Below are 13,251 nucleotides of genomic sequence, written 5' to 3'. Positions count from 1 at the left end.
TGTTTGACAACCCATAGGAGATGTTGAATAGGTAGTTGCATATTTGGATCTGGCATTCAGAGGAAAGGTAAAGTCTGGAGATACTAATTTGGGAGCTGCCAGCATTTTGATGGTTCTTAAGCCACGAGATGGAATGAAATTGCCTAAGTATAGATAGAAGGGGAAAGGTCTGACAACTGAGCCTAGGGGTTAGTCCAGTGTTTTATTTATTTTTTTTAAAGATTTTATTTATTTATTCATGAGAGATACACACACACACACACACAGAGAAAGAGACAGAGGCAGAGACACAGGCAGAGAGAGAAGCAGGCTCCAGCAGGGAGCCCGATGTGGGACTCGATCCCAGGTCTCCAGGATCACAACCTGGGCTGAAGGCAGGTGCCAAACCACTGAGCCACCAGGGCTGCCCCTAGTCCAGTGTTTTAAATCAGGGAGATGAGGGGGAATTACAGAGGAGACTGAGACTGAATGGAGAAGACAGGAGGAACCATGTCTGTGTGTTGTCCCAGAGTCGAAGAAAGTGTTTCAAGGAGAGTGGTTAACCATGTCAGATGTTTCTGTTAAATCAAGAAGAGGAATAATGTATCATTGGATTAACAATGTGCTTATTTATTTACTTATTTGTATATATATATATTTAAAGATTTGAGAGAGAGAGTGGGGGGGAGGGGCAGAGAGAGAGGGTGAGAGAAACACAAGCAGACTCTATGCTGAACACAGAACCTGGTGTGGAGCTTGATCTCATGACCCCGAGGTCACGACCTGAGCTAAAACCATGAGTCAGACACCTAATTGTGCCACCCAGGCACCCCACAATGTGCTTATTTAATTATTGGTGATTTGAAGACTAGGTGCCCTGAGTGGAAGGCAGGTGCTCAACCACTGAGCCACACAGGTGTCCGGAGAGGGTTTTTTTAAGGGTGAAAAATAATAACATGTTTATATATTGGTGAGAATGATCCAGTAGAGAAGGAAATGTGGATGGGGGTGGGTATAGGATAGTTGGGATTTCTACTGGGATGCTGTGGAGTAGATGTGAAGGGAGGAAATTAGCATAACAGTAAGGGTTGGCTTTAACCTAGAGAAAGGCATTCAAAGGAAAGGAAAGTGGAACAAATAAGAGAGAATGTATGTGTGTGTGTGTACATGCATATATATACATTCATACTTGTAGTTACTTGTGGTTTACTTGCTCCTGGCTTCATAGTTGACTAAGCTTTATGAGGACAGAGGCTGTGTCTGGTTTGTTCTGTCCTGTACTTTTAGTACCTGGTACAGTGAAGACATTCAGAAAATATTTGCTGAATTGAATTAAATTGGAGAAGATAGCTTTTAACAACCTTTCCAAATCTAAGGTTCTATTTTGATATTAAGATCATAAAGAAGGAGGGCCTGAGTGGCAGTTGATTAAGCATCCAGCTCTTGATTTTGGCTCAGGTCATGATCTCGAGGTCATGAGACAGAGCTCTGCGTTAGGCTCTGACTCAGGGCGGAATTTGCTTCTCCTTTCTGCCCCTTCCCCCTGCTTGTGTGCATGTATGCAATCTCTCTCTCTCTCTCTCTCTCTCTCTCTCTCTCAAAATCAATAAATCAATAAATCTTTATTTTTTTTTTAAAGATTTTATTTATTTATTTATTCATGAGAGACATGCAGGGAGCCAGACATGGGACTCGATCCTGGGTTCCTAGGATCAGGCCCTGGGCTGAAGGCGGCGCTAAACCGCTGAGCCACCCAGGCTGCCCTCAATAAATCTTTAAAAAAGAAAAATATCATAGATGAAATAAAGAATTTAAGCTCAGACAAGAAAGGGTTGGAGACACCTGTATTTTAAATGGTATTTGAGGATAAACTCAAATGACATAGTTTTCGCTAGAAGCCAGATGAATTTCTGTAAAAACCAATAGATAAAAGGAACATTAAGGAGTCAATTATTAACAGAACTGGAAATTAAGGTAGATGTGACTGACAAAATGTTTAGATTAGTTGGTTGAGAGCAAGGGCTGCTTTGGAACCAGAACTGAGTCTGTGAATTTTGATGTAGCTACTTGATAGGTGTGTCAGCACTTTTCCTCAACTGTTAAATGAAGTTAATGAGAGCAAAGTCATCATAGGGTTATAAGGATTCAATGAGAAAAAAAAAAATACCAGTGCCTGCATAAAAAAGTTCTAAGTAATATTAGCTTGATATGAGTATTGTTAGTTTGGTACTGACGTATGTATGGTAAAATTTCTCCGCTTTTAGATTCATGCCTACATTTTATTTTGGCAGTTTCCTGGTAGCTCTAACCATTGTGTTATAGTGGTGCCCTAGAAGAGCAGAACAATTTCATAGACTTTACCTTTTACATTCCCAACCCTTTTTTGCAACTGTTGTTTTTTAGTAGTGACCTGTTTGTTAGGTATGTTTGTGTGTGTGTGTCCGGGAGGTATTATTTTTTGCAAAATATCTGAACCAGTAGATTTGGGGCTACCTGAATTGAGTTCAGTTAACATGTTTGCACTCCTACCTGCCATCGCCTAATGTTAGGAGACAAAGTTGAATTCTTTCTCTCAGTGTTTACAGTCTAAAGGAAGAGCTAGAGATATAATATTATACTCTGGCATGTGCTACATATTGTATAAAAGTATTCAGAACATGAATTTAATTTAGGTAAGCTGTTGTGGACAAAAATATAGGTCAGAGTTAATTCATATTTTTAATCTCTTGCATTTTACCCAGTGGTTTATGACACTTTTCTTTTTTTAGGGTGGGGGATAGAGGGAGAGGGAGAGAGATTATTTTAAGCAGGTTCCATGCCCAGCGTGGAGCTGGACATGGAGCTCAATCTCACAACCCTGAGATCATGACTTGAGCTGAAATCAAAAGTTAGATGCTTTTTTGTTTTTTTTTTTTAAGATTTTATTTATTTATTCACGATAGATGGAGAGAGAGAGAGAGACAGAAACAGAGACACAGGCAGAGGGAGAAGCAGGCTCCAGGCCGGGAGCCCGACGCGGGGCTCAATCCCGGAACTCCAGGATCACGCCCTGGGCCAAAGGCAGGCGCTAAACTGCTGAGCCACCCAGGGATCCCCAAAAGTTGGATGCTTAACTGACTGAGCCACCCAGGCACCCCTGTATAATGTTTTTAAAAGTATTATTTTGTGGGATGCCTGAGTGGCTTAGTGGTTGAGCATCTGTCTTCAGCTCAGGGTATGATCAGAGCATCCTGAGATCGAGTCCCGCATTGGGCTCTTCACAGGGAGCCTGCCTCTCCCTCTGCCTGTGTCTCTGCCTCTCTCTGTGTCTCTCATGAATAAAATAAAATCTTTTAAAAAGTATTATTTTTTAGGGGTAAGTACCTGTTTTATGACAGCACTCAGACCAACTTATTATAGAAAACAAAGAAATAAAGCATATAATTTGTGAACTTGAAAGAAAAAATGCTTATCAAGTTTGTCTAGATTTATTTAAAATATTTTTGGGGATCCCTGGGTGGTACAGCGGTTTAGAGCCTGCCTTTGGCCCAGGGTGTGATCCTGGAGACCCAGGATCGAATCCCACATTGGGCTCCCGTTGCATGGAGCCTGCTTCTCCCTCTGCCTATGTCTCTGCCTCTCTCTCTCTGTGTGACTATCATAAATAAATAAAAATTTTAAAAAAAACTTAAAATATTTTTGAATAGGGGCAGCTCCGGTGGCGCAGTGGTTTAGTGCCGCTTTTGAGTCCCACATCGGGCTCCCTGCATGGAGTCTGCTCCTCTCTCTGCCTGTGTCTCTGCCTCTCTCTCTCTCTCTTTGAATAAATAAATAAAATCGCAAAAAAATATTTTTGAATACATTTGAACTATTGAAGGGTTTAGAAGGTGAATTCTTTTTTTTTTTTTTTTTTTAAAGATTTTATTTATCTACTCATGAGAGTCAGAGAGAAGCAGAGACATAGGCAGAGGGAGAAGCAGACTCCCTACCGGGAGCTCTATGTGGGACTTGATCCCAGGACCCCAGGATCATGACCTGAGCCGAAGGCAGACGCTCAACCACTGAGCCACCCAGACATCCCATAGAAGGTGAATTCTTGTTTAGACTAGGTGGAACATTATTATCATGTGTTAATTTTTTTTAAGTGAAGCTGTATTTGAAGGTTTTAATTTCTAAATTGCATAAATTGGTGCATATTTTGCTGTCACTGGAAACATTTTATGTGTCCTATCTTGAACAATATTTTGGTTATAATTAGACTGTGAGCTCCTTGAGATTAGGGGGCCTGGCTAGGCTCCAACAGAGCTCAGTAATATTTTGTTGAATTGAGTTGTATTAAAGCCACAAAAAGGCCACAGTTTGAGACTTTCTAAAATATTTTCTCCATATGAAAAATTTCTAACATAACTGAAGTTGTTGAAGGATAGGATAATGATTATCATCTACCCTCCACCCAGTTTCAACAGTTGTTTTACATTTTGCTGCATTTTCAAAATTTTATTTTTTTGCCCAGTATGTACAAGTCAGTTGCAGACATCCTAACACTATTTTTACATACTTGAGCACACGTCTCTTAAAAATAAGATATTCTTGGGCAGCCCGGGTGGTTCAGCGGTTTAGTACTGCTTTTGCCCCAGGACCTGATCCTGGAGACCTGGGATGAGTCCCATGTTGGGCTCCCTGCATGGAGCCTGCTTCTCCCTCTGCCTCCCCCCCTCTCTGTGCCTCTCATGAATATGTAAATAAAATCTTAAAAATAAAAAGGATACTCTTGAGTAACCACAGGATTTTTTTTTTTTTTTTAACCACAGGATTTTTTAATCGTTCCTGTAGATATCAGGGTAATAATAATAGTGTACTGGCTCTGTCATCTCTTACTTGTGTGGTTGTGGGCAAATAACATCTCCAAGCCTCAGTTTCCTTGGCTGCAGAGCACTTACCTGAGAGGGATATTATGAAGATGAAATGTGTAAAGTTCTTAGAAGCACACCAGGCACCATTTTCAGTTAATAATGTGTTTTCCCATACAGTACCAACTGTAGTGAATTAATACCACAGCCACCCCTTGTTCCCAGAGTTGGAAACTTTTACCTTTTCTCCCCCATTTGTTGTTAACAAATCTTGTATTTGTCTTGTAACATCTCTTAAACTTGTATTATTTTTCCATTGCCACCATATTTCCTGCCTGCTAACAATTTTAGTCTGTCTAGTCCCATCCCCACCTCCTCATCCTTTTCCTTACTGCTAGAGTTTATGCTCCCAAATATAAATGTAATCTTTTTAATCTCCTGTTTAAAACTTTTCACATTGCTTACAGGCAAGGTCAGAGTTTCTTAACTTTGGCTTCTGTGTACCTTCTGTCGCTGCAGCCTTATCTCTCATTCCCTCCCTGCACATTCTCTCCCTCCCCTTACCACCGAACACAACACAGTCCCCCAATTCCCCAACTTGCCTTTTAAGACTAATTGCAGGTTCCTTCTCTTTTTTGCCCCTCTCTACCTTGTACAGTCTACTAGCATAATACTTGTAACATTTTTGGACAGCCATTTGCTTGCATGTCTGTCTTGTTCTGCCAAGTTAGAAAGTCCTTGAGGGTACACATTAGGTTTTATTGCTTTTTGTATTCCTAGTATCTAAAATGTTGCTTGTACCAGGGTTAAAATAAATGTAGGTATTGTGTCCTCATTTTGTGGGTGAGAAAAATCTGATGTTCAGAGAATATGTCTTGTATGCTTAAAGTAGCAAAGCTAATTAACAAAGCATTCAGATCTTGAACTCATTTCAGTATTGTTTCCATTAACTATAATATTTCTTATAATCACTATCTTTTATTCAATGATTCTGTTCTTAGTCTGTGGACTTAGAGCCCCCTAGAGGATGTTACAGTTCCCACATGGAAGTTTATAAAATCATATATGCATTTTCTGTAAATTGAGTTAATATGATTATATAAGTATATGTATGCCACCAGTTTTTTTTTTAAGCTACCCACATGGTTTTGTTATTAACAACAAATCATCTTGGTGGGCATACCTATACCTTTTTTTTTTTTTTTTAAGATTTTACTTATTTACTTGAGAGATATTTACTTGAGAGAGAGCAAGTGAGCTGGGAGAAGAAGGTCAAGAGGGATAAGCAGACCTCTTTACTGAATACAGAGCCTTCCTCAGGGCTTGATCCCACGATCCACAGATCATGACCTGAGCTGAAATCCAGAGTTGGCTGCTCAACTGACTGAACCACCCAGGCGCACATGCTTTCACTTTTTGAAAAGAGAGCAGTATGAGGGCCCTCATGATACAGGAGATTTGGAATAACAGCTTTGCATAGTTTGCTTAGGGAATTGATAAGGTTTAAGAAAGTTTTTTTTTTTTTTTAAGATTTATTTATTTGGGAGAAAGAGAGAATGCATGCAGGTGGGAAGGGCAGAGGGAGAGGAAGACTTGAAAGCTGACTCCACACTGAGTGGAGTATTCATACTCACACTCATACTCAGCTTACTGAGTACTGAGCCCAATCTGGGACTTGATCTCACGACTCTGAGATCATGACCTGAGCCAAAACCAAGAGTTGGATGCTCAACTGACTACACCACCCAGGTGCCCCAAGAAAGTGGTTTTCGAAAGCTATAAGATTCAGGTTAGATGGTAATATCTGAAATTTTCCTAGTCTTCAGTAGTTCATTAACATAAAAAAATTTTAAAAATTTCTGAAATCAAACTTAATTAAAAATTGCTAAATCTAAAAAAAAAAATTGCTAAACCTATGTCTTTAACTCAGGTGGTTTTATTTTTTATGTAAAGATTTTTATTTATTTATTCATGAGAGACACAGAGAGAGGCAGAGACACAGGCAGAGGGAGAAGTAGGCTCCATGCAAGGAGCCTGATGTGGGACTTGATCCCAGGACTTCAGGATTACTCCCTGGGCAGAAGGCAGGCATTCAACTGCTGAGCCACACAGGCATCCCAAGTTAGGTGTTTTTTTTTTTTTTTTCTCCAAAACTTTATTTCAATATATGAACATGTTTTTGTTTGATCTCTAAACATACTGAGAGTTCTGAGGTCTGGATTTTCATCTCTCTTAGAATCTGAATTCAGTACAAATTGTATTATTTTATCAACTCCAAATAGATCCATTAAGGTCATTTATGAATCTGGCTGGGACAACTTTTTTTCTTAGCTTTGTTGAGGTATATTTGATATGTAACATTGTGTAAATTTAATTAATGTTTAATTATTAATGAGAATTACTTTTCTACCTCAATAGCAGGGTGCTGTCTGGATATACAATGTTGTATTGTGTTATCTGGGCCACAAGCACTTCTATCATTGATATAAAACATTGTGGTCTGAGGGAAACTTATTGGTGGGGTTATGAGCTGAGCTGAGTGTTTTATGTCACTCTGCTTCATATCCCCTGGGAGGGTCTGAGGCTAGGATCAAGAGCGGCCCTCCTGGGTTTCAGGGAGGTGAGTTCTCTCTGCCTGAGGGTAGACTGAGCAAGAGGTGCCGTGGACCCTGCCCTGGAGGTAGGAGGCTGGCAGATGCCTCCTTAGCCAAAGCTTGAAACAGACTCATGGCCAGTAAAGTGAGTTCAGTGACTGAGGGGTCTCATAACCCAATTCAGACTTCTCTGCACTGTGTTCTGGCAGGCATTCCAGGCCCAAGGGTAGCTTAAATAATAATGCTTTAAAATATGTGTGCTATTTTTATCAGCTTGTTTAGCTACTAGATAAACGAGATTTGTGTGATTTTATGCATTCCTTTGGCAAATACTTATTCAGTTCTTGCTACAAACCAGTTGCTCTGCTCAGCCCAGAAATTACAACTGTGAGTGAATAAAACACCAACCTTTAGTGACCCTTACTGTTTAGTGGGGAACCATACCTAAGCATAAAGAACATGCAAGTGGTATTTGTAATATAATGCTATAGAAGCAAGTATACTTCTTAAAAAGGCCAGAAAAGGGAATAGGAATTGATAGTTTGTATTTTAGGAGTTATCTGAGAAGGCCTTTCTAAATAGGCATTTGAACAGAGACCTGAATGAAGTAAAGATACTAGCTGTGCATAGTAGAGGACAAGAGGAATAGTCTTTTAGATAGAGGGATCATCAAATGCAGAGGCTTTGAGGAAGGGCATGCGTGGCCTTTCAAGCAAGAAGGCCAGTGCATCTGGAGCTACATGAGCAAGGGTAGAATGGTAGGAGATGAGGTTGGGAGAAGTAGCGGGGGTAGATCATATAGGACTTTTAGACTTCATTTTAAATGTAAAATAAGGTTTTGGATGGCTGCTAGTTTGGGAATAAGGTGATCTGACTTCAGTTTAAAGGGTACTTTAGGCTATGTAGGGAACAGTCTCGAGTAGTACAAGAAAGGAAGCAGAGAGATCAGTTAGGAAGTAGTGGTTATAGATCTTTGGATGAGAGATGATGGTGGATGTGGTGAGTAGTCAGATTGGAGATGTATTTTGAAGATTGAGTCAACAGGTTAAATTGATTGGTTGCAATATAAAAGGGAGCAGGGGATCCCTGGGTGGCGCAGCGGTTTGGCGCCTGCCTTTGGCCCAGGGCACGATCCTGGAGACCTGGGATCGAATCCCACGTCGGGCTCCCTGCATGGAGCCTGCTTCTCCCTCTGCCTGTGTCTCTGCCTCTCTGTCTCTCTCTCTGTGACTATCATGAATCTTTAAAAAAAAATTTTAAAAATGGAGCAAAGAAACTCTAGTGCTAATAAATAGATACTAGATTTAAAGTAAATACACAGGTTTTTACTGTGGCTGTCCTGAGCAATGGCCTTACTAGGAGCTATTTATTTTTGTTTATCTGTATTTACGAGTTTTTCTATACTGAACCTGTGATGCTTCTGCAAAAAATATATAGATTATTTTAAAATTAGAGTTAATCATAGTACTAAATGTAGCCTAATTCATAATGTGTTCTCTTACCCCTTTTGATTTTGGAAAACAATTTAAGTGACATAAAAATTTTAAACTTGTCTGTTTACTCTTAGTGATCAGCCTTTGTACCTTCTCCACATTTGAAGATGGTGAAGCTGGATATTCATACTTTGGCCCATCACCTCAAGCAGGAACGCTTATATGTAAACTCTGAGAAACAGCTCATTCAGAGGCTCAATGCAGATGTACTTAAGACAGCGGAAAAGTTATATCGTACAGCATGGATTGCTAAGCAACAGAGAATTAATTTGGATCGGCTTATCATAACCAGGTAAAAAAAAGGGTTTGAGGTGTTAAATTTTATGGGCCATTGTAATTTTGTGCTAACTGCTAACTGTAAATAAGTGAATCTATTTCCAACAAAGTTCATGCTTTCAGATAGTTTGAATCAACATTAAGGTGAGCCTTTGCTTATTTTGTCTATTAATTAAACATTTTATAGAGAATTATAACGTAAGCATTAATATTTTATACCACATCAGTTTTGTATCTTTATATATATATAATATTTTATTACTGCTGAAAGTAAATTATCTTGTGTTTTTTTTTTTAAGTGGCTCCACACCTAACATGGGGCTTGAATTCACAACTTTGAGATCAAGAGTTACATGCTGTACCAATTGAGCCAGCCAGGCACCTCTCTACTTTTCTGTTGTTGTCATCATTGTTATTATTATTTTTTTTAAGATTAAAGGAAAATTTGTTTTTGGGTAATCTCTATACCCAATGTGAGGCTCGAACTCACAACCCCAAGGTCAGGAGTTGCATGCTCCACTAACTCAGCCAGCCAAGCACCCTTTTTCTCCTAATACTATTTAATATACGTTGGTCAAGACCTTGAACACTGGTTTGACTTGTGTGGGTCCACTTATACATGGATTTTTTTTTGTAGGGTACTGTAAACATATTTTTGTCTTCCTTATGACTTTCTTAATATTTTCTTTTCTTTAGCTTACTTTATTGTAAGAATACTGTATATAATACAAATACAAAATATGTGTTAATCGACTATTTATGTTCTTTGTAAGGCTTCTGGTCAACATAGGCTATTAGAAGTTAAGTGTTTGGAGAGTCTGAAGTTCTGCAGGGATTTTTCCACTACATAGGGGGTCATTGCCCCTAATCTCCACATTGCTCAAGGGTCAACTGTGTATATTTTCTTGTTTCGATACTGTATATCTACTCAGTTTTAGAAGCCTCTTTTTTCACTGTGTTAATACCTTATTGTGTTTGAAGAAACAGTTTTTACCTCTAAGAAGAGTGGTGCTAAAGTATAATGTTGAGAAAAGGAGCCAGACACAGAAAAGTATATACTGTACGATTTCATTTTTGTGAAGCTGAAAAAAAGGACTGATCTTTGATGATAGAAATCAGAATAATGGTTATTTAAAAAAAAATTTTTTTTTTAAATTTATTTATGGTAGTCACACACACAGAGAGAGAGAGAGAGAGAGAGACATAGGCAGAGGGAGAAGCAGGCTCCATGCACCGGGAGCCCGACGTGGGATTCGATCCCGGATCTCCAGGACCGCGCCCTGGGCCAAAGGCAGGCGCTAAACCACTTCGCCACACAAGGATCCCAATGGTTATTTTTTTATGCTTTTCATTGAACCTGATTTACTGTGAGGAATTTGTCCTCCTTTGTACTTTTTGGTTTTGCCTCTCTTTTTTTTTTTTCTTTTTTAAAATTTTATTTATTTATTCATGAGAGACAGAGAGAGAGAGAGGCAGAGACACAGGCAGACAGAGGCAGAGGGAGAAGCAGGCTCCATGCAGGGAGCCTGACGTGGGACTTGATCCCGGGTCTCCAGGATCACGCCCTGGGCTGAAGGCGGCACTAAACTGTGGGCCACTGGGGCTGCCGGGTTTTGCCTTTCTTTACACATTCAGATGTTGGTGGGCTGAAAGATTTGAGCCGTTTGGAGTGATCTCATTGCTAGGACTATAATCAATCCACATTTCCATGTTTCAGTGGAATGTATGTATTATATTATTGTTATTGATTTTATTGTTTTGCTTGTTTGCTCATTTTTTAGTGCTGAAGCTTCCCCTGCTGAATGTTGTCAGCATGCCAAGATTTTGGAAGATACACAGTTTGTTGATGGATATAAGCAATTGGGATTTCAGGAGACTGCTTATGGAGAATTCTTGAGTCGGTTAAGGGAAAATCCTCGTCTTATTGCTTCCTCTTTGGTTGCTGGGGAGAAACTTAATCAGGAGAACACACAAAATGTTATTTACACAGTTTTTACCTCCCTCTATGGCAACTGTATTATGCAAGAAGATGAAAGCTACCTCCTTCAGGTTTTGAGATACTTGATTGAATTTGAACTTAAAGAAAGTGACAACCCCAGGCGACTTTTGAGGAGAGGAACTTGTGCCTTCAGCATCTTATTTAAACTTTTTTCTGAAGGACTGTTTTCTGCCAAACTTTTCCTCACAGCCACTTTACATGAGCCAATTATGCAACTGCTTGTTGAAGATGAAGATCACCTGGAAACAGATCCAAACAAGCTAATTGATAGGTTTTCCCCATTACAACAGGAAAAACTTTTTGGAGAGAAAGGCTCAGATAGATTCAGGCAAAAGGTTCAAGAGATGGTGGATTCCAATGAGGCCAAACTGGTGGCTTTGGTGAACAAATTTATTGGTTATCTCAAACAGAACACATATTGCTTTCCACATAGTTTGAGGTGGATTGTGTCACAGATGTACAAAACCCTCTCCTGTGTAGATAGACTGGAAGTTGGGGAGGTCAGGGCAATGTGTACTGATCTCCTATTGGCCTGCTTCATTTGTCCTGCAGTTGTCAATCCAGAACAGTATGGAATAATTTCTGATGCTCCTATTAATGAGGTGGCAAGATTTAATCTGATGCAGGTATGCTTTTGCTATTATCATTAGTGTGGCATTCAGTTGAAAATCAGTTGAGTGGGTAGTGGGGGTGGGAACAGAAAATCTGACAATGTGTATGTATTTTTACTCTTCTGTTTCCTCATACTGGCTTTTAAATATTTGCTTCTTAAGAAATAAAAGCAGTTACCGGGCACCTGGATGGCTCAGCCAGTTGAGCATCCCACTCTTGGTTTCAGGTCTGATCATGATCTCAGGGTTGTGAGATTGAGCCCTGTGTTGGGCTCCAGGGTCTGGCTCCAGGCTCAGCAGGGAGTTTATTTTTGTCATTCCAATAGAGAATTTCTCTCCTTTTGCCCCCTCCCTGCTTGTGGATGCATACACACACACTCTCTGAAATAAATAAATCTTTAAAAAAAAGAAAAAAGGAAATAAAAGCAGTTAAATTGGGATTTAAGAATATTGTAGTCATAAAATATTTTGTTAGTTTTTTCCCTCAAAGATCTATTTATTTATTTATTTAGGAGAGAGGGAGAGCATGTAGCGAGGGGGAGGAACAGGGAGAGAAATTCTTGAGCAGACTCCCTCCTGAGTGGAGATTCCCACCATGCGGCTCCATCCCAATGTGGGGCTTGATCCCAGGACTCTGTGATCATGACCTGAGCCAAAACCAAGTGCTAATGAATGTTCATATTTTGCTGCAGAAATGTGAATACATTTGATTATAGGATACCACCCTTAATACTGGCTGTGTTACATGTATGCACTAATTAACCTTTCTAAAACCTTCAGATTTTGAAATCTGAAACTCTTCTGGACCTCAGACTTTCAGAAAGAGGAGTTTTGGATTTGTTTTAGCATTTTCTCCCCCTTAATCATCTGAACTACTGAAGTCATGTTATTTCTTTTTTTCTTTTTAGAGAGGAGGAGGGGGTGAGGGGCAGCAAGAGAATGAGAGAGAGAATCCCAGACAGGCACTACACCCAGTGCAGAGCCTGATGTAGGGATTGATCTCACGACCCTGAGATCATGACATGAGCTGAAATCAAGAGTCAGATGCTTAACTCACTGAGCCACCTGGGCATTCTCATGTTATTATTTCTTAAGGGAAGTTTTTAATCATATCCTATCCCCCAGAAATACTGTAAAGAAGAAACTGAATTTATTTGGAATATAATATATCTTAGGATGATTTTTTTTTTAATGATAAGCTTTTTAAATTTAAGATTATTTATTTATTTGAAAGTGAGAGCATGCACCAGTGGAGAGGGATAGAGGGAGAAGCAGACTCCTTGCTGGGCAGGGAGCCTGACTCGGAGCTTGATCCCAGGCCTTTGGGATCATGATCTGAGCCGAAGGCAGACACTTAACCAACTGATCCACCCAGGTGTCCCAAGGTTTTTTTTTTTCATGGTCAATTATATTATTTATTATTTTTTAAATATTTAATTTATTTGTTCATGAGAGACACAGAGAAAGAGA

General features: G+C 39.6%; 1 protein-coding gene across 8 annotated transcripts in view; it reads left to right on the top strand.

Moving 5' to 3' along the window:
* The window catches only part of GAPVD1 (GTPase activating protein and VPS9 domains 1), a 79,842-nt gene that overhangs the window by 24,399 nt on the left and 42,192 nt on the right, over positions 1–13,251 (top strand). For all 8 annotated transcript variants that reach the window (XM_026009305.2, XM_026009303.2, XM_026009304.2 and 5 more), the window contains exons 2-3: positions 8,970–9,187; positions 10,953–11,796. In XM_026009305.2, coding sequence (XP_025865090.1) covers positions 9,003–9,187; positions 10,953–11,796 — 1,029 coding nt within the window. In that variant the 5' untranslated portion in view covers positions 8,970–9,002. The remainder of the gene's footprint in view (positions 1–8,969; positions 9,188–10,952; positions 11,797–13,251) is intronic.

Source organism: Vulpes vulpes, chromosome 2 (genome assembly GCF_048418805.1).
Source record: "Vulpes vulpes isolate BD-2025 chromosome 2, VulVul3, whole genome shotgun sequence".
Lineage (NCBI taxonomy): Eukaryota > Metazoa > Chordata > Mammalia > Carnivora > Canidae > Vulpes > Vulpes vulpes.
Note: the sequence above shows the minus strand (reverse complement) of the source record. Positions and strands in the feature narration are given on the sequence as shown.